Source organism: Electrona antarctica, assembly GCF_951216825.1.
Source record: "Electrona antarctica genome assembly, chromosome: 4".
NCBI classification, from domain to species: domain Eukaryota; kingdom Metazoa; phylum Chordata; class Actinopteri; order Myctophiformes; family Myctophidae; genus Electrona; species Electrona antarctica.
In genome coordinates this window covers 23366807-23389075 of record NC_136809.1, presented here as the reverse complement: position 1 = coordinate 23389075, position 22269 = coordinate 23366807, and the positions used below count along the sequence as shown (strand labels likewise).

The window sequence follows — 22269 nt, the reverse complement described above, 5'->3', positions numbered from 1 at the left end:
GTACAACGCATGTGCCAACACACAACAGTGCCACTCGGGTTTGAACCTTTCTTTCATTACAAAGCATATTGATTGCATGAGTTCACGACGACCTGGTTATAATGAACACAACACAGCTGTAATGAACACAATATTTAACATAAAGGTTTAACATTTTAATGACTCACACACCGACACACGCCACATTTGTATAGTATGTAGTTAGCAACAAGGCTAAACTTTCAAACACATTGAACATGAGTATTAACATTTTTCCATAATGGCGTCACAGTATTATGACCATGCAAGACAATGTTTTAGGTGGTCTTATCCAGGCATAATTTACACCACGTAAAGCAACCGATCATTCAAAGTGATGTCAGGTTGGAGTTACGAGGCGTTAAGTATACTGCTGCTCTTTAAACCTGAGTGTTAGTGGGGACAGGGTTAGGAGAGGAACCAGGGTAACACCAACTGGGCATCAGGCAAACAAAGATGAAAAAGTCACCTCTTGGGTTCTTGAGATCATGAGCCAAAAAAGACTCTTGATATGATGCAAACAACGGAGGAGAGAGAGAGAGAAAGAACAAGTCACTTTACGATCCTGAGCCAAAAGCTGAAACAGTAAGCTGAGTAGTATGAAAGTATGAAACATTGAAAAATGAACACTGAAAGGGTGGAAAAAAAAGACACAAAGAATGAAGCTATTGCATTGCCATTTTCTTAAACTGACTTAGAGGTTCATAGCCAAGAGTGGGTAGTGTGCTGCCAACTACTAGGCAACAATGATGAATCTCCTAATTGTTTGATCTACTAAATACATAATTTAAAAAAAAATCTATTACATTTGTTTGTCTCGATTCTCTGCACACTTCTCGATCAATAGAATAATTGCTGAGAAAAGAATGTATAGTTGCAGCCCTACAATTCAAATAATAGACAACTGTGCTCAAGATTATTTTGTCTGTGCATGCAGGAGCACGAGAATGACAATCGCCCGCAAGGGCATTCTGAACACATGCTCAATTCATTCTAGTTCATTTGTACATTTGGATTAGTGGAGGACGCTGTGATCACTGTTGGATGAGACATGTGCGTCGGCGTCCGTGTAAGGAAATGGCATTGGTCTGACATCCTATACGCTTCACAGCCCGACACCAAAAGGACAGTGCGACCGGCAGAGGGATAGTAATTTAAAGAATACCTTCTCCTTCCACCGAGTCAACGGCAGATTTGACAAGGTGGATTACCGTCACTATGGAGGCTTGTGAGAAGGAGGGGAGGGTGTGGGGGAAGGAGGGAGGGGGCAAGAGATATCTACTGTTAGTACAAAAGGCTTGGGCAAAGACAATAGAAAAACAATCATGGAAGGTGTGGAATGCCAACATGTAAGTGACACTCTCTTACTGTCCCTTTTGCTTGAGAGGTTGTATGTGTGTTTTTGTCTTACTGTGTGGTTAGGACAAGGTAGAGAGTAGAATAGTCGACTAACGCGTAATGCCTGGGGGGGTTCAGCCACAAAACAATGGTACGCAACAGAACGTGGGGCAGGGGAGGGGTGGTTCGGGGACACACACACACACACACATACACACACACACACACACACACACACACACACAGTGCACACAGTCGGGTCTGGTGTGTTTGTGTGAAATAACACAACGACAACATTCTGAGATGCTGGGGGAGTGGGGTTGGGGTGCGATTGAAAATACAGATGGAAGAATCGGTGAAATTCCTCAGAATTTAAAAAAATACGGCTTTTCCATCTCATTAGGGAGATATCAGAATGAAAAGAATGAGAGGCCGAAATGTTTTCTCTTTTTTAATCCCTGGAGAATTTCATCAAGTGTCTTTGATTGCTTCCGTCTGTAATGGTGGTGATTGAAGACTTACAGGAATAAGGACCCCTATTTAAAACCTTGTTCTGGATCTGTGGACCGATTTGATCCAAATGGGAGCTGAGACCCCGCAGCGAATAAACAAAAGGGAAGAGAAAAGAAGATGTGACCCCGGAGCCGGCATTGATTGGGTCATCCATTCAAAACGTGCAAAGAGAGGTGGGTTAGCATGAAAAATAAATAAAAGCCAGAGAGTACACTGTAAAGTACTGAGCATAATTTCTTTGAGTGTAAACAAATCTGGTATAACACTCAGGATTTTGCAGTGTATGTATCATAATTACCTGCAGGCAAATCAAGAGTAGGGCAATAAAACATCTGAAAAGCAATCCTGTACACTCATGCAGTAGACTATAATGTGTGTTGCACAAGACACTGTGTTGCACAAGACACAATGTATGACAACTATATCACTTCATAAAGCACTTTGAGCTCCATGTTATGTGAGAAAGATGACAGTTTTAAAACACTAATCGCAGGTAAGTCTTTTCTCTCTTATCTGGGTTATTTCCTCTCACATGACAATGACAGCAGGTGCCAACGTACCATTGTCGTCACAGGACTCAGACTGGAAGGAGCTGAGAGACTGAACCTCAGACATGCTCCCCCTGGTGTTGTAGGGGTGACAGGCGCTGTCCTCCACTGGCTTCTTGGTCAGACACGGGTCCAAGTCCACTACTTTAGCTGGGGGGAAGAAGAAAAGTGAGGAATTAGCCACATGCACCCTAGTGTCCCCATTCTGGGCATGCCATAATTACAGTTTGGTATCATTCATTGTATCCAATAGGTTACTAGTGCTGAACCGGTACTTAAAAAAAACAAAAAAACACAAATCAACGCCAAAATATGGTCTCGATAGACCAGTTGGTACCGGCTCATTTCTCGGTACCCAACACTAGTCACAATAGAGGAAAATATCAGATCTACAAGCGCACAACGTGTCGTGTTGAAATCGGACTGAAACCTTCTTACCATCATAATCGTAGTCCCAGTTAGGCTTCTGGATGGAGTCGCTGTCAGACACAGAGTTAGAGGGCGGGGGAGGGGGGAGGTTGGGCGCCACGCTGCACACGGCCACCGTCTTGCGGTGTCCGTGCACAGAGTCCGGGTTGAAGGTGCTGAACTCCGGGTGCTCCGGGATGGCAGAGCCCTCGAACGAGTTCCGGTCCAGGTTGTTCCGCGAGTCGCTGGGAATGCTGGGCGTGTAGGAGATGGGCCGCACGGGGACCTGTGGCGGGATGTCCGAGTAGATGTTCTTGCTGAGCTTGGCGTCGAAGTAGGGCCTCTGGAGAAAGGAGTGGGGCGCGGGGGAGCCCCCGGGGTGCTTGTCCCTGTCGCTCTTTGAGGGGCCGCGGCACGCCCTCTTGCGCACAATGATGAAGAGCAGGACCATGAGGAAGATGCTGGAGACGAAGACCACGATGCCGATGACCTCCTCCAGGCCGATGTTCCAAGAGGTGGAGACAAACTCGTTGCGCACCTCGGCGCGGAGCTCGCACATCAGCCCGCTGAAGCCCAAGGAGCAGTTACAGCGGTAGGAGCCGTACGTGTTCTGGCACTGGCCCCCGTTGCCACAGGGGTTCTTCACACACTCATCCACGTCACTGAGGCACCTGGGAGCGCAATGGTGGGAGGGAGCGGAACAATACAGATGAGAAAGACTCAATGGTGGGAGGGAGTGGAACAATACAGATGAGAAAGACTCAATGGTGGGAGGGAGTGGAACAATACAGATGAGAAAGACTTTGCACTCATACGTGTACTTGAAGCACTTGCATAAAACAATCGAATAACAATAAACATTGCACATGTACATATATAAATGACTGAATTTAATTCCCATTAAATGCTGACATACCTGTCTCCCTGGAAGCCTGGTTCACACTCACACACCGGGCCGTCCAGACTGTCGATGCACTTCCCACTGTTCTTGCAAGGGTTATCTCTGCAGTACGGTCCAAGCTGGCACCTGTGGGATTCAAATCAGTGTGCATCAGCAGAGCGAGTCAAAGCAGTCTGACAAACAGTGTCATTACTTTCTCCACTCTGATCTAAGCCCATTTTCAGGGCTTGACTGAGTTCTGCTGACAGGCTGAATGCCAACACTGCTGCACTGCCTTGTGAATAGTTTTATTCCACAAGTTGGTGTTTTTCCTCAATTAAAATGTTTTGGGAGGAAATTGTTTACAAGATGATAGCTGTAAATTATTGTTGAAAACGGTGGGTTAGGCTGCAGTACAAAACGATGGTTGGTATTGGCTACTGATGAACCGATGCCAATACTGTCACACACATCCTGCAGACCATGACCACTGTGACCTGAAACTATTTAGCAGAAAATCAAAATACAATTGCCAAAATGACTAAATGACTGTTTTCCTCATTTCTTTACACACTGCAGGTCCCTCTATAGCGCATAGAACAATGAGAGGGCATTGGAATGGTTTCGTATACTACAATTCATCTTCATGCAATCATCAATGCTGTCAGCTGTGAGGCGACCAGACTGATTTAAATGTCAGTCTGAGGTTTGCGGCTAACAAGCTTCGGTGCTGATAAAACACAAGTAACATCATCGGACCAAATACTTTTAAATAGAAGGGTTCATTTGGCAATACAGATAAGAGCTGTTGGTCTCCGAAACATCGATCAAGTGTCTGGGTTAAGCATTCAGTCTTCTTTCTAAAACATTATCGGCGTTAATGTGCTGTGTTAACACGAGACTCTTATAGCGTGATAAAAAAAATATCGCCGTTAATCTATTCTCAAAGTTGGGTCTGGGAGCTGGGTCTGCAACTCGCCCTCGTCCGTATAACCGCCCATGGGCCGTTATTTGCAAACTTAGTCAGCCTCATTTATTTTATATATACAGCGTGTTGAGTTTGCAGACCTCCTATTTTGAGAAAAAAATTATAATAATTAAAAAAAAAAAAAAAAAAAAAAGACTACAAGGTTTCTGCCTGAGAGCGACGATATCTGAGATGACACATTGTGACAAAAAAAAGACACTGCAATGTAGCAGAGGCCTGAAATGACAGTAGGCCTATATTAGTGACAAGTATACATACAGTGGAAAACACGGTGTAGCCTACCTTTGTCCTGAATACTGCCCTCTGCACTGGCAGTAGAAGTCATCTGCGCGGGGTACACAGGTGCCACCATACAGGCAGGGGTTCGAGGCACAGGGGCTGATGCCAACCTCACAGTGGGTGCCCATAAAGGATGCTGTACACTTGCAGAAGTAACCTGCAGGGACAGGAGAAGAAGATGTGTTTCAGGGCAGAACTCAACTAAGCATTCCAATAGTGGAAGAAGTACTCTTTTCATTTGTTTTTTACTTAAAGGGATTACTCACCCCATGGAGACTTGAATTGTCATGTTTTTTGTGTTTTCTTTTTTTTTTTTCCCGCATTCCTAAGCCAATAATTTGTGGACCAGCAGTGGTTCCCTATGGAGACACAAAGAGTCTCCTTTGTGTCTCCATAGGGAGTATGGAGAGCAGGTTATCAAATTATTGGCCTAGGACTTTAAGTACATTTTGATACCAATACATTTGTACTTTTACTCAAATAAATGTTCCGGACAGAGTATTCTTATGTTGCAGTATTGATACTTTTACTTAAGTAAAATATGTGAGTACCTTTTCCACCCTGAGTAAAAGGGATTTTACTTTCTCTTGTCTGAAAACTTTACATTTATTGTCCAGATTCTCAATCCAATGTGAGATGTACGCCAGTTGAAAAGAACAGCTGTCTGCGCTACAGTTTGCTGGTATAAAAGTAGAGCATATCATAAGATCTCACTAATGTTATGATGAGTCATATGAAGTTTCTGAAGTTTAGGAAACTTGCTTCTCAGAACAACATCGTCTTTGTTGTCAAAACATTGACAAATTAATTTTAGGTTCATTTAAATTAACTAAACTGGGTGTGGATAATTGCATTTTTGAATGATACACTCATCTCATTAAACGCTATTTAAGCAATAGCACACTAAATGCTGTGGTAAATCACTTTCCGTCACAAAATCACATTGCCGTGGACAACAATTGAGCAACAGCAGCATATTGCGACTGGGATAATAGCTTTCATTATTACGATTTGGTGCTCCAAATAACAGTGCAAACACCGAGACGTGTGAAAAATGTAGGCTTATTGCTTCAAACAATTCAGAGACGACATAAAAAAGGCTACTTAAGGACACAGCGGGCTCTAATGGATGCCTGTGCTACATTTTCTGTGCACTACACAAAAGACCAGTGTATGTATTTAACATTACATGAATTTAACTTCAAAAATATAAACTAGCCAGTGTTTACTCAAACAGTGTACTGTAACCGACAACATCAAAACAATATAGTCCAACCTGAACAAATCTGAGGACATTTGCTTTCTATATTAGGTCCAGATTATTTGGACCACACTAGAGTTCGAATGTGTGTTCTCAACTCTCTAAACGATGAACAGATTAAACACACAATGGATCGATTAAAATACCAAACAGGGCAGGAGTGAAAGAGCCTAAAATGTTGTTATTAGCCACAACCTAGCATATCTAGTTATTGATGAGTTATTGTGCTTATACAACAGAGAACTTCAATGCGTTAGTTAGATCACTGATGAAAACTACATAAAACTAAGCTGTGATGACTAAAACCATGACTAAATATATTGACAATTTCATCAACAAATAAAAACTAGACTACAATGTCAGCGACTAGTGGACAAGTCATTATATGATCAAGCTCATAAGGCGGCTCAGATGTTGTGAGCTTGTCGGCATGCATATATAAATCAGGCATTACAACGCCATCACGGCCCAGCAAAACACATTTTTGTCGACAAAATCAACTGTAGATTTAGTTGACTAAAATATGACTGAATCTAAATTGAATTTTATTAACAAGACTGCGACTAAAACAAAATACAAATTTGCTGTCAAAAGTGAACACTGTGGCAGTGGAAAGTGAGGTACCTCCGTTGGGCAGAGAGGAGCAGCTTCCTCCATTGGTGCAGGGGTTGCTGGAGCAGCTCTCAGCCGGCGGCGTGAGAGCGCAGCCCGGCGCCACGTCCACCACCTCCTCCAGTGCGGCGTAGCTCCGGTGGGCGCGGGTGTTGAGCGGCAGCTCCTGCCCGTTGAGTGTGATGTCCTCCAGGCAGCCGCGGAGGCCGTTGGTGACGGGCAGGCTGCGGCCGAGGCGCGAAGAGGCCGAGCCGTGCTGGCGCACGTGGCCGCCGAAGAAGACAGTGTTGTCGAGGTTGAGCGTGCGCAGGGTGCCCGGGGCCATGCCCGACGCGGCGTGCACGCGGTCCAGCACCAGCTTGGCGTAGTTTCCGTCCACCTCCAGCGACACGCTGTGCCACTCGCCGTCGTTCACCTGCGTGCTGTGCACCGACACGATGCCCGGGCCGCTGCCGCAGTCAAACTTGTACTGCAGGCGGCCGTTCACGATCTGACATGTGGGACACAGGAGGATATGGGAAAGGAAAGGAGTGAGGGGGTGTACGCTAGTAGCTGACCAGGTAGTACAATCGTTCTCAACCTGTGGGCCGTGAGGACATTGCAAGTGGGTCCCCAAATAATTGCCAAATACTACGTTTTTAATCCATTAAGACCTGAGGCCGATTCCACAAATCTTCTAAATCAGTAGTTCTCACACTTTCAAGAATATTTTTGTTGAATGTTGACATGTCTCCCCAGAATAGGGATGCTAGGTCTTAAGTGGTTAATGTCCTGCATATGTCTCCTGTCTCTAAACTGCCCATGTAAATGACAAGAGAATGGAACCTTTCTCGGAAGGTTTACAGTGTATGCCTCACCAATTCTGAGATCTGTGTTTTATTTTGGGGTTCACATGCTCTAATTCAAGATTCTATGTCCTGAAACGGGAGGCTGTGGATAATGCTGTAAGCAGTAATTAATTTTCATGAGTCATGGTCACACACACACACACACACACACACACACACACACACACACACACACACACACACACACACACACACACACACACACACACACACACACACACACACACACACACACACACACACACACACAGCCACAGTGCTGCAGAGGCATCGAATGCAGAAAGTAATTCACCCTGAAATCATTACGGCTGGAACAGCATGGTGCACGCACTGCACACAGTCCGGATGGGTGTAAAGCCCATTCTATTAGGGCAGCCTGGCTTTTCATTAGCATCTTAGAATAGAAAGCCCTCCGCGGTCATTTAACAATGAGAGTCAGAGTGAATAACTGGACCCAAATGGATCCTCTGTGTATCCCTCTAAATAAAGCATGCAGGGGTGGAGCGACAGGCGGCTGTAAAACTATCTTTACTCATATGATGTATCACTTGTTTCCGTTTCCACAGATACTTTATTGTTGAACGTAAGCGTGTCAACAAATACATAATACCCACTATGTTTGGAAACGGAAAATATACGGTGTAGTAGTAGTAGTAAATTATTTCGGTCCATTTAAAAGAGCATACATACAGTACAGTTAAGTCCACTAATGGTAGTGGCACCGGTGGAGGCTGAAGCAGAGGATTATTTTGCCTGTCCTTTTTGAAACGTCACTAAGGTTTTCATGTAGTCTGTACAGGGTAGAGGCTTTAGTTTAGACATATTATTGGTCCGTCATTAGACTGACAACCTACCTGAAACCCTAACATAACCCTAACCGCAAGCACAGAGCAGCGCATGTTCGACCGCATATCCGACCGTTGATTCCGCATATCGTTGGTGTGTCTAATCTGCATGTGCATCCCGTGTGTACATACACATATGCAGTATATCGTTGCTGCTGGGTGAAAACATGTACAGTGTATGTCTAAAACTGTTTTTTTTTATTATTATACATTTTCTTTTAATGTTTAAAAAAATAGCAGAGCTGGTAGTAGATCGAATTTTATGACACAGTAATTAATTCATTTTCAAACAAATAAACATGAAATGTTGAAATATGGAGAATCCTACAAAGTTTCTGCCCGACAGCAACAATATCATAAAAACGTAGGAATTAAAAGGGTTAATCCACGATCACTAATATCCAGCAAAAATAATGATGGAGGGTAATTTTGTCCACAGATGTACTGTGGCTGTGTATGTAGCATAATACCCTTTGAACCAGTCAGGTTACGGGCCCTGCCTGCAGTCTGGCTGCACCCAGACTACTAACCAGACCAACTCTGACAGGAATGTGTGAGAAAGCGCTTTCCACTCCCCTCCCAGCACCAAAATAGCTCCTGTGTGTGAGTGTGTGTGTGTGCGTGCGTGCGTGCGTGCGTGCGTGCGTGCGTGCGTGCGTGCGTGCGTGCGTGCGTGCGTGTGTGTGTGTGTGTGTGTGTGTGCGTGTGTGTGTGTGTGTGTGTGTGTGTGTGTGTGTGTGTGTGTGTGCTATTCAGCCCACCACAGCATTCCCATAGTCACGCGTGTGAAAGTGCTTTCTTGAACAGGCACACATACATCATCCATCAGAGTTGGTGGGACAGTTACAGCACTGTACTGTATATGCTTATCATGGCTGATATGGACTAGCATGAGCTAAAATGGAGATAGGAACAGAAAGGGGTAGTCCCTACCATCCCGAGACACTCGCACACACAACAAACTTAACCTCTACATTCCGAATCCTAACCTGAATTACTTCCTAATTGCAATCCTAACTCCCCAAATCTTTTTTAATCATGAAACAACCATTTCTCTTCAGTAAATCAGTAAAATGGTCCTCGCAATGTCTATTTATTCAATTCTACACACGCACGCACGCACGCACGCACGCACGCACGCACGCACGCACGCACGCACGCACGCACGCACGCACGCACGCACGCACGCACAGAGACTCTCTATCTATCGCTTTCTCCATACCTCCAGTATGCTGTAGTCGGTGCCTTTGGCGTACATGACGGTGGCGTGACTGGAGAAGGTTCGGAGCCTCAGGGACAACTTCATCTCCTCCTTGTTCTCGTTCTCCAGCAGACGGTAGCGGATGTAGCCGGCGCCGCCGAACGCCAGAGAGTGACCGTCTGACACACAAGGAACAGCAGAGACAACGTTATTATAACAACAGTGAATCAGTACGGTGGAGCGCATGCCAGATGTTACCTTTTATTAAATAAAACGTCTCTGTCGGGTGGAAACCTCATATGTCCAAAACTGTTACTTTTCAGGATTCAAATTCAAAAATACCGTAGCAAATGTAGCAGATCGACAAGCTCGAAACGTGTCGCTTTGCGCCGTTTTTTCGAACTTGTAGATCTGCTACTTTTACGTACGGCATTCATTTATGAAAAGAAGTAAAAGTGTGGAGATGTGAGGTTTCAACGAAAAGTAATGAGTCCTCCATTACGTGTGTGTGTGTGTGTGTGTGTGTGTGTGTGTGTGTGTGTGTGTGTGTGTGTGTGTGTGTGTGTGTGTTTGTGTGTGTGTGTGTGCGTGTGCTCTTACCGGAGCACTTGGCCTTGCGGCCCTCTGGACACACACATCGGTACGTGGCGTCGTGCAGGTTGGTCACACACTCCATGCCCTCGGGACATGGGCTGCTCTCACACAGCAGGTTCACCTGGGGGCATTTACCACCTGCAGATAAACACACGCGCACACACACACGGACACACACACACACACACAAATTCCATTAATGAATGAATGAATGAATGAATAAATAAGAAGTATAGTGAAAATAACAGATCTACAAGCTCTCGAAGCATCCGTCTGTGTTTACGCGTGGGTCATGTATGTGACATGCGCGGTGCACGACGACGTGTGTGTGTCTGTGTACATACAGTGACTCCGTGCCTGTATGTGAGGCTTTACCTTGGCACTGGCACGTGGCGAGGTGCTGGTGTCTGGGTGTGTGTGTGTGAGGCTTTACCTTGGCACTGGCACGTGGCGAGGTGCTGGTGTCTGGGCGTGTGTGTGTGAGGCTTTACCTTGGCACTGGCACGTGGCGAGGTGCTGGTGTCTGGGTGTGTGTGTGTGAGGCTTTACCTTGGCACTGGCACGTGGCGAGGCGCTGGTGTCTGGGCGTGACGAAGCTCAGCCTGGCCGTGCTGTAGGTGGACATGGCGGTCCGGTCCAGGCTGATGACCTCATCGCAGAACCTCAGGGGACAGTCCAGGCCCGCGCACACCTTCTTCACCACGCGCACGATGCGCACGCCCGTCATCTCCTCGATGACGCCCGCCGACGAGTTCAGCTTACGGAACACCACCTGGAGACGCAAACGATTTGGCGGTGGGGGGTTAATAGAACTAATAGGTTTAATAGATTATGAAAATTAATCGATTTTAGCAAAGCAATTACAACTTTTCTGTGGGGGGGGGGGTGCAATTGTGCTCACCCTCACAAAAAAATGCCAAAAATGGCCGATCTACAAGCTCAGAATTCGTGATTTGGAGCTTGTTAGACCAGCTGTTTTAAGTTAAAACAGTTTAAACAGGGCCTAAGTGTTTAATCAGGCCATTTTTCAAGTTGATTTGTTGACACAGTATAATTATGCGTAATGAAACAAATTATTTATAAAAATGTGCTTTTTTGAGACATCCAAAAAAGTAATCGATAAAATAGTTTTAAGTTAACTTTTGTGCGTGCGTGCGTGCGTGCGTGCGTGCGTGCGTGCGTGCGTGCGTGCGTGCCTGTGGGAGTAGGAGTAGCACACAGTTTGTCAGTATGCAAGCTTGCTTTGTCTACCCCCAATCAAACACACAATTCTGCTTCTTCTGATGATCAAATGAAACTGTGAAGGTGCAGTAAACAAGCTAATAAGAGCCTCTTCTGGAACGCAACACCATCTGTCGGATGACACGTAGCAGGTGTTCAACTCACAACCTGAAGCCACCAATGAAGAAATAATTTACAGAATCAACCACCAAACAGAAGGGGCGTGGTGAAGTCGACATGCATAAAACAGTGTTGCCTTCCAGAAAGCAAGACCGTGAACCGAGTTAAAATGTATTTAACAAAAGCAGATCTTTTTAAGTCAGTTCCATTGGTCCAAGTATGCCAACGAATTTGTCTATGGCCAAGTGCATATATTGGTGGTCCTTGACATGAAAAGGTTTGAGAACCACTCTGGATAAGAGAGTCTGCTGAATGCATATCCGTCTTATTAGCCACAATAGCCAGGGATACCTTTAATGCCTAATTACAGGTCGTTTTGAGGAAGCAATCTGATTGGTTGAAACAGCTTTCTAGCCGTGCTTAAACCACGATAGTGGAACGGCTAATCAAAACAAAGAATTCAGCCGTGCTTTTCTCTCAGAGCGCAGCAGACTCGGTGGCTATAGGCTAGCTAGTTTCTTGGGACATTTGTGGTCATAGTGACTACATCTGTCATTGAAAAATTATAATTTTTAGTTTTAAGGCTAACTGTTTAGTGTATAATTGCAATATTACACTCGAGGGTGTTCTTTATTTAATGCACTTCTGCGATACCTTTCGGAACCGCATGTGTGCATTAATGACGATAAAGAACACCCTCTTGTGTAATATTGCCTAGTAAATAGTGAATTGAACAAGTGACTGAGTAGACATGCTGGGGGTCCATGTCTCACAAATTGACTGAGTGAGTGACTAGTCCATCTCTTACCTCCTGGGGCTGGTAGGGCCCTCCGGACCTCTCCAGGGTCAGCAGGACGTCCAGATCCCCCAGCTCGGACGGCTGCAGGCTGACCAGCTGCACCTCGCTCCTCCTCACCCCCGCGATGTTCCTCAGCGCTCGCTGGAAGTTCCGCCAGTAGTCGCCGACGAACTCCTCCGGGGTGATGCCGGCGAAGCGCACGGCGATGGAGTTGTCCAGCGCCTGCCGCGTCACCTGCCGCACGTGCACCGTGACGTCGGCCGCCACGGTGAAGCGCCCGTCCGCCACCGTCACGTTCAGCGGGTAGTGGCCCACGTCCAGCGGCCGCAGTGCGATCACCTTGCCGTCGGACGCCGACACCTCGAACAGGACGTCGCTCCCGTCCGGAGACGAGGACGAGGGAGCCAGGCTGTAGGTCAGGGTGTCATAGACGTCTTGGTCGGTGGCGTGGATCTTGCCCAGAACCCCTCCCGGGTACTCGTCGCCGGCGGTGGACACGAAGATGTCGAGGGGCAGGATGGCCGGCGGGTAGATGCTCTCCTCGATGATGCGAACGCCGATGAAGGCTGTGGAAAGGAGCTGCGGTTTGCCGCTGTCTGACACCTGGCCAGGAGAGAGAGGAGAGAGGATAGGAGAGGGTTGGGTGGGTGAGTTCAGTGTGATTTGTAGGGATGCACTAAGTAATCAAACTCAAGTCAAAATAGGAATTAAGTCGTTAATCAGGCTAATCGGTTTAGAAAAAAAATCTATTAGAATTGTATTATAAATGATCCCAAAAAGTGCCCACTCCATTATTTGATTAATTGAAAAAGCTGTTAATAGAATAATCTCTAAGAAAATGAACAATAATTGCAGCCCTAGGTGTAAATGATCTGTTGTAGCATGTTCCTTCCTCTAGAGGGCACTCCAGCCTTTTCATTCCGTCAGTTAGTAGCACCTACTACAGTGGAAACCTAGAGAAACAGCTCAAAGCAGCCCTGTGCAGAGTGAGCAGTGCACAGATCACCTACACAGGAGCGCATGCATTTACATCCATCCACAGTACACACAATGTCGGGTGGAAAACCCTATTTCAGGACTCAAATTCAAAAATAGCAGAAGTTCAAAATGTGTCGCGAAGGAGCTACTTTTGATGCTTCGTGACCCTGTAGTATGATCAAGTAGGACATTAATTTACCAAAAAACACAATGAGATCAAATATGGAGATAAAAGGTTTCTGCCCAACAGCAACGATATATAAAAACCCACACTGACACAAAACGATGTGTGCACCTGGTGAGGAAAAAAATAAAATAGTGCTATTTCCCATCCTTTCTACCCACTCCTGTCTCTCTGTTCTCTCCTCAGCGGGGACAGTTCACCATCTGTCAACGCACAGGATGGCCGCCGCTCAAAGAGAATGCCTCCCATTGGGCGTTTTCTGAACCTGCCAGAGGGCCGCAGGTTTTATCTTTTATTTTGTTTTTAATATCCACTCATCCGTCTTGCGTTCTATTTATCAAGGCGAAGCACTGAGGTGGGAGAGATGTTTGATATGAAGATGAGGAGGCATGAAGAGATGAAGGAGGGAACAGAGAGAGAGAGAGAGAGAGAGAGAGAGAGAGAGAGAGAGAGAGAGAGAGAGCACGTCAGAGTTGAAGTGTTGACTTGACAACATAGGGGAGAGATTGAGAGTCAAGAGTGTAGAAGTGACGGGGCGAACGTTTTTGAGAGGAGAAGCCGATAGCTACGGAGAGAGAGAGAGAGAGAGATACACATATGGAGAGATTGAAAGAATGACATTGGGAGGGGGGGGCGGGGGGGGCAACCATGTCCGCTGCGCCTTGACAGTTAAATGGATGTGAGTGAGAATCTGCTCTAGTCTTACCTGAGCTTGCAGAAGGTAGTTCTCTTTCCTCTTCCTGTTCAGGACGCCCACCGCCAGCAGCTCACCCTGGGCGCTGATCTGGAAGGCGTCTCCCTCGTTGCCGTCCACGATGCTGAAGGAGAACGGGGGTCCGTTGTGCGTGGCGTCCCGGTCAGTCACGCTGAGCTGGAGCACGCTGGCGCCCTGCGGTCGGTTCTCCTGTTGGAGAAAAGAGACCATACGTTTACAACGGAGTCGTATTCCCAATTTGTACGCAGTTGGTGACCGGATGATATCGATTGTGTCGATTCTGGCCTTTTTGCCCCCTCTTAACTGCCTGTCTACTATCTGAAGTTCGAGGGTGGTTTTAGAACACAAGAAGCTTTCCTAATGCCTCTGTCATATGTGTAACATCAGACCGATCAAAATAGAAAACCGTTTTACCAGAGTCATTCGCTAAATTACTTTTTCACTTAGATCAAAGCAGGCAAAAAAGAAGCACCATGCTCTCCCTTTTTCATTTGGCCTTCTTTCTAATCATCCAAACAGCGCAGATAGCTATGTGTCGCAGTGGGTGCTCGCGTTCCCTCCTCGCTATCTTTCACGCACCCTTACCTTCAAGGCTGTCCGTCCCTCCCTCCCTCCCTCCCTCCCTCCCTCCCTCCCTCTGTCCATCCATCCATCTGTCCATGACGCCATCCATCTGGCTTTCTCTTATCTGCATTCCAATACTTAAGATTCAGCCCCAGTCTTTAATTCCACCTGCCTGTCTACCTTTTTTTTCTTTCACTCTCCCTCTTATTCTATTTCTCTGCTTATCCCTCTTTACATTCCAGTGGTGCAGTCTTCCACAATCGCCCCACACACAATCTCTCTCTCTCTCTCTCTCTCTCTCTCTCTCTCTCTCTCTCTCTCTCTCTCTCTCTCTCTCTCTCTCTCTGTGCATCCATTATTTCCACCCTCCCCTCCTCAACCACTCCTCGTTCTCTCCGTCTACCTAATTTTCACCCTCTTATCAACACTCTCCACCTCCCCCCTCCACCCTCCACCAACCTCGTCTACCTCCACCTCCAGTCCTGTCTTATCAGTCTGTACGTCCACTCCCACTGCTTCAACTGCTCTCGGAATAGTGGTGCGACGATTAATATAACTAATCGATCTAATCTGTTATAAAAAAATGTTTTGGATAATTTAATAAAATAATTGATTAATAATTGTTGGTCATTCATTTGAGGATGTGATAATAGGCGAACATTTTAAAACAAATCATTGGCCTATTCTTTTTTAAATAGGCACCACTGTACAATGAACATTTAAATAATGAGGCTCATTGATTCATTGTTATCATTAACCCATTTTGTACTGAGGCCGATTCTAAAAACGCCTTCTAAATCCTGACCTAAGTTGTCTGAAAAACATCAACTATTTATATAGCAGCATCAAATGTTTTACATTTTTGAATACTGCACATACTGTACAGAACCCCAATAGGGGTTCCCGTCCAGAAGGGTTAAAACACCAAAAGGGGTTCCCGCCCAGAATGGATAACAATATATATTTTAAACACACGCAATTATTCTATTAACAGAAAAGTAACTACTAGAATGAAAATAATCAATAACTGCAGCAGCAGCCCTGTCTCGAAATGCCGGCATCAGCCACTGAAAAACGCAAATCTGTCGAGCACTCGCCAGAACCCCCCTCCCCCCCACCACCACCAGCTGTCCTGCGTACCTGGATGATGAGGCTGTAGTTGGCCTGGGAGAACAGCGGGGGGTTGTCGTTGACGTCCGACACGTCCACGTTGACCGCAGCGCTGCCGGAGCGCGGCGGCACGCCGTTGTCTGACGCCAACACCGTCAGAGTGTAGCCTGACGTCTGGAGGAGGACAGAGAGGAGGAGAGCATTAGCATTCACTGTCATTCACTGTGTGTGTGTGTGTGTGTGTGTGTGTGTGTGTGTGTGTGTGTGTGTGTGTGTGTGTGTGTGTGTGTGTGTGTGTGTGTGTGTGTGTGTGTGTGTGTGTGTGTGTGTGTGTGTGATTGGACTATGTGGAGAACGTGGACAGTGCATTCGCGTCTCTCACCCTTTCTCTGTCCAGCTGACGGGCCACTCTCAGCTCTCCTCTGATTGGGTCGATGGTGAAGGGCGTCCCCTGGTTACCGTCCACGATGGAGTATCGAACATGGCTGTAGGACGGCCCATCTGCATCCTCCGCCATGACCTGGAGCACACACACACACGCACGCACGCACAGTCGCACACACACACACACACACACACACACACACACACACACACACACACACACACACACACACACACACACACACACACACACACACGCACGCACGCACACAAGACAGGCAGGCATACAAAATGAAAGTTGCTCTGTCAAAAATGTCTCTTATTCAAAAAACATGCTTTTAAAACTGTCTTTCAATGCATTGTTGTGTTGAAAACGTGTCTCATCGCAATGCTATTTTCACTATATTTCATAATAATACGTTTTCCCGTTTTCTACAAATAGTAAAAAGTACAATTTGTCTTTGAAATCATAGTTATGTTAGACTCAGAGGTATCCACAACAATAAAGTAAAGTACTGAAGTAAATGTATTTAGTTATTTTCCATCAATGCTTACTTGCCAGCCAAACGGACACAAACATTTAACCGCACACACATGAATGCACACCTTGGCCGCTGGGCACGGCACACTGGACGGGTAACCCCGGGGGAAATCACCAGACAGCAGAGATTTACTCATAGGAGACAATGACAGGTATTAAAATATAATTTTCTACCGGATAATGTATATTCAGAGCGATTAGACGCGCTGCTGATAAATGGCCACAAGGGAAAGTGCATGTGTGTGTGTCTGTGTGCATGTCTGTGTGCGTGCGTGCGTGCGCGCGTGCGTGCGTGCGTGCGTGCGTGCGTGCGTGCGTGTGTGTGTGTGCGTGTGTGTGTGTGTGTGTGTGTGTGTGTGTGTGTGTGCGTGTGTGTGCGTGCCAGGGGGCCAGGGAGGAGAGGAGATACGGTGAGGATGGAGCTCTCGGGAGGAGAGGACAAATCCCTCCTTATCCAGGATGAGGGTGAGGGTTCAACCATTTCATCTCAACTATTTAATTACACAGCCTGCATGTGATTGTGCGTATGTGCGTGTGCGTATTGCGTGTGTACGTGTGTGTACGTGTGTGTGTGTGTGTGTGTGTGTGTGTGTGTGTGTGTGTGTGTGTGTGTGTGTGTGTGTGTGCGCGCGCGCGCGCGCGCGAGGCGAGTGTGTGAGTGTCACTAAGGCGTATAGACTAGAGGATAGCATGCAGAAACTGTAAATGTTGATATTATGGAGTTCTATGTCCTAAAAAATTGGGGATCCTGTTTTCACCCAGTTGCGAGGTGCTGAAATGTTCTGATACGAGGTCCATGTTCCAGTACATTTATTCTACACATTAACTGTACTGTACTTTGTGTGCAAAGTGATTCTGATTATTATTCGTAAAATAAAAAAATCACACCCGTGTGAACTGAGTGGTGTAAGGTTTTATATAGCATGATCAGCTGTGGTCTGACGTAATGTCTGACGTAATGAAATAAGGTAAGGTATTATGTAGCCTGATCAGCTCTGATCTGACGTAATGAAATCACACCCGGATGTGATTTCACAACTGGCTTTTTCTGCGCAGAGAAAATGACCACGGTTGCTACGGTCATCCAGTTCACCCGGGTGTGATTTAATTACGTCAGAAATTATTTTGAACATAGCAACCATGGTCATTTTTTTATGCACACAAAAGCCAGTTGTAGGAGTGGTTTACACCACTCAAAAATAAATCAATAGATGTTTCAATGTCTATGTTTGAGCAATTTAGCTATTTAGAACTATTTATGGCAGTAAAGTAAGCTACCATAATTAGAATGTAGGAACATGTCGTTCCTAGAAACATCACGCCAGTGCCACTAAGAAGAGGCAATGGAACATGTCACTGTGAACACATTCTCCCACAGATAATGAAGTCATTCAGATTATCGCCATGACAACCACCACGCACGCAAGGAAACCAACTCCTCCCCCCTACCCCAAACCCCCGCCCCCCCAATATGTCTCATTGCAATTCATGAGGGAATCATGATGAGAATGTCGAAATTCATTTTAAACAAATGCCATACGATGTGATTCACGTGTTAACTTTACATGAATATGGTAATGGTAAAATATGGAAATTATGAAGACTAACGTTGGAGCTTTGATATTTCACACAAGATAGTTCATTTGCTATTGGTTTCACCATTGGCCTTCACTTAAATCTGTCCGTTTACATTAATTGCAGGTCCCCAGAGAGCCCATAAAGAGCAACGGATGCTTAGAGAGCCTCCCAAAAAAAGCCTCACCATCAGCACGGCCTTTCCGGGTTCGGCGTCTTCACCGACCACGGCGGTGTAGGTGGCCTGGCTGAACACGGGGCTGTTGTCGTTGACGTCCGTCACGTTGATGTTGATGGCGGCCATGTCGCTGAGCGGAGGAGAGCCGCCGTCCGTGGCCTCCACGGTCAGGTAGTACTCGTGGGACGCCTCATAGTCCAGCGGCTCGATGACAAAGATGTCCCCTGGGAACGAGGGGAGAGGGAGGAAAAGGACAGGAAAGGAGATGGTGATGAGTACCACTGTCTCCGAGATGGAGCCAAGAGGGCCATCGTTGCACACAGGCAGGTTCTCAACGAGCATGTGCTACTCCATGAAACACTGCTGCACTCAGTCCAAAATGCACCGTTTTTAAACGGTTTCAAATCAAACCGAGCTCGAGTGCAGCGCTTTATTGTCTGCGTCTGACCAATGACTACTTAAAAATCAGCCCATGTCCACATGATCTTCACAATTGGTCTAATACCAGACAGACATACAGTGACATAGTTTTATCTGATCAATATAAAAACTCCACTAAAATGGAAATGTGGTTTTCAACATCAGACAAACAAACAAACAAACACCACCAATTTAGAGTGCAAATCTTAGATCTTATGTCATTATTGCAGTTTATACAAAAATAATACATTAAAACATGTGAGAGAGAGAGAATCAGCAGTGAGTTGTACTCTACGGACATTCCACTACTGAATTATTGAATTATTCCCAGAGTTCTTCAAAGAGCAAGAGAGGTAGACTCTCATACATACCGGTGTGTGTACATACCGGTGTGTGTACATACCGGTGTGTGTACATACTCTCATACATACCGGTGTGTGTGTTAAGAGAGGTAGACTCTCATACATACCGGTGTGTGTGGTAAGAGAGGTAGACTCTCATACATACCGGTGTGTGTGGTAAGAGCGGTAGACTCTCATACATACCGGTGTGTGTGGTAAGAGAGGTAGACTCTCATACATACCGGTGTGTGTGGTAAGAGAGGTAGACTCTCATACATACCGGTGTGTGTGGTAAGAGAGGTAGACTCTCATACATACCGGTGTGTGTGTTAAGAGAGGTAGACTCTCATACATACCGGTGTGTGTGGTAAGAGAGGTAGACTCTCATACATACCGGTGTGTGTGGTAAGAGAGGTAGACTCTCATACATACCGGTGTGTGTGGTAAGAGCGGTAGACTCTCATACATACCGGTGTGTGTGGTAAGAGAGGTAGACTCTCATACATACCGGTGTGTGTGGTAAGAGAGGTAGACTCTCATACATACCGGTGTGTGTGGTAAGAGAGGTAGACTCTCATACATACCGGTGTGTGTGGTAAGAGAGGTAGACTCTCATACATACCGGTGTGTGTGGTAAGAGAGGTAGACTCTCATACATACAGGTGTGTGTGTAGGTGTGTGTGTAGGTGTGTGTGTAGGTGTGTGTGTAGGTGTGTGTGAGGTAGACTCTCATACATACCGGTGTGTGTGTAGGTGTGTGTGTAGGTGTGTGTGAGGTAGACTCTCATACATACCGGTGTGTGTGTGGGTGTGTGTGTAGGTGTGTGTGGTAAGAGAGGTAGACTCTCATACATACCGGTGTGTGTGTAGGTGTGTGTGTAGGTGTGTGTGAGGTAGACTCTCATACATACCGGTGTGTGTGGTAAGAGAGGTAGACTCTCATACATACCGGTGTGTGTGTGGGTGTGTGTGTAGGTGTGTGTGGTAAGAGAGGTGGACTCTCATACATACCGGTGTGTGTGTGTAGGTGTGTGTGGTAAGAGAGGTAGACTCTCATACATACCGGTGTGTGTGTAGGTGTGTGTGTAGGTGTGTGTGTAGGTGTGTGTGTAGGTGTGTGTGGTAAGAGAGGTAGACTCTCATACATACCGGTGTGTGTGTAGGTGTGTGTGTAGGTGTGTGTGTAGGTGTGTGTGTAGGTGTGTGAGAGGTAGACTCTCATACATACCGGTGTGTGTGTAGGTGTGTGTGTAGGTGTGTGTGAGGTAGACTCTCATACATACCGGTGTGTGTGTAGGTGTGTGTGTAGGTGTGTGTGTAGGGGTGTGTGTAGGTGTGTGTGAGGTAGACTCTCATACATACCGGTGTGTGTGTAGGTGTGTGTGTAGGTGTGTGTGGTAAGAGAGGTAGACTCTCATACATACCGGTGTGTGTGTAGGTGTGTGTGTAGGTGTGTGTGAGGTAGACTCTCATACATACCGGTGTGTGTGTAGGTGTGTGTGTAGGTGTGTGTAGGTGTGTGTGTAGGTGTGTGTGTAGGTGTGTGTGTAGGTGTGTGTGTAGGTGTGTGTGTAGGTGTGTGTGAGGTAGACTCTCATACATACCGGTGTGTGTGTCCACGCTGAACCGCCCATGCTCGTTGCCACTGATAATGCTGTAGGCGATCTCTCCGTTGGCCTCCGTGTCGCGGCTGGCCGCCTGCACGCGTAGCACCTGCGTCCCCGCCGCCACGTCCTCGGACACGGTGGCCGCGTACTCGCGGTGCTCGAACACGGGCGGGTTGTCGTTGATGTCCAGCACGGACACCGTCACGTGGCAGGCGGAGGAGAGGCGGCGGGGCGAGCCGCGGTCCGTCGCACGGGCCCTCAGCTCGTACACGGCCTGCACCTCGCGGTCCAGCGGGCGCTCCAGGCTCACCACGCCGCTGTGCTCGTTCACCGAGAAGGAGCCGTCGGCCGAGTCGTCCAGGGAATAAAAGATGTCACCGTTTAGACCTGGCCAGACGGATAGAAGACAGGATGTTGGATGAATAATTTTTTGCACATGCTAAAACCCTTTGCCGCCAGGTTCAAAGTTTGGGAGATGTTTCATCGCTTCCATTGGCATTCCTATTCATGTCATTACAGGCGGACATTTTATTAAAATTAAGGAATAACATTTGCAGAATTTCCAAAAATAGCAGATCTACATGCTTACAACATGTTGCATCATGATGCATTGTGAGCTTGTGAATTGGCTATAGTCGCTATTAGTTGTTTGATGAATTGAAAGGCTTAACTGGTTATGGTTGAAATTAATGTTCCCTCAATTACGATACGATATGAGACTTGAACAATGTCCTGCTAGACAGATTCCTGTTCCTCCAGGTCTACATTTTGAATGTTACTTTAAGTGCATAGAGACCACAGATCCCAGACTTGCAGTCAGAGCATCCATTTTCCAAAGCCTTCCCCATAAACAAGAGGGTGGAAAACATCTCAACCATGCCATCCTCATAACTCATCTCCGCCCACTAGCACACACGGGTCCCCGACAACGAGACAAAGACGGATCGCAATAATAATCGTAATGCCTTTACTGCAGGTGGCCCCCTGTTTGGAAAATGCCATTATATTCCCATTTGTCAGGTAAGTGTCCCCTCCCTCTGTGATTCTCATTATGGCATTAGAGAGGCTGCTGGTGGGAGGCCCCTTTGTGCTCTTCCCAGCCCCGCTCTCATATCAGGCCACATTAAACACAGACAATGGCTAAATGGCGGTTAAGTGAATTGAACAGACTTTCGCATTTGCAGAATTTCACTCCTGCC

At 46.5% G+C, this 22269-nt stretch overlaps 1 protein-coding gene across 2 annotated transcripts in view; it reads right to left on the bottom strand.

The window, feature by feature from the left end:
* Positions 1-22269, bottom strand: part of fat1a (FAT atypical cadherin 1a) — a 93638-nt gene that overhangs the window by 2411 nt on the left and 68958 nt on the right. Inside the window, exons 14-28 of one of the 2 annotated variants that reach the window (XM_079499736.1) lie at positions 21068-21457; positions 18712-18926; positions 16407-16544; positions 16055-16198; positions 14342-14539; positions 12483-13076; positions 10883-11105; positions 10340-10471; positions 9761-9918; positions 6858-7335; positions 4976-5129; positions 3742-3852; positions 2856-3496; positions 2430-2567; positions 488-523 (exon numbers count right to left, since the gene is read on the bottom strand). In XM_079499736.1, the coding sequence (XP_079355862.1) occupies positions 488-523; positions 2430-2567; positions 2856-3496; positions 3742-3852; positions 4976-5129; positions 6858-7335; positions 9761-9918; positions 10340-10471; positions 10883-11105; positions 12483-13076; positions 14342-14539; positions 16055-16198; positions 16407-16544; positions 18712-18926; positions 21068-21457 (3750 nt within the window). The remainder of the gene's footprint in view (positions 1-487; positions 524-2429; positions 2568-2855; positions 3497-3741; positions 3853-4975; positions 5130-6857; positions 7336-9760; positions 9919-10339; positions 10472-10882; positions 11106-12482; positions 13077-14341; positions 14540-16054; positions 16199-16406; positions 16545-18711; positions 18927-21067; positions 21458-22269) is intronic. The other variant, XM_079499737.1, reaches the window with a different exon arrangement.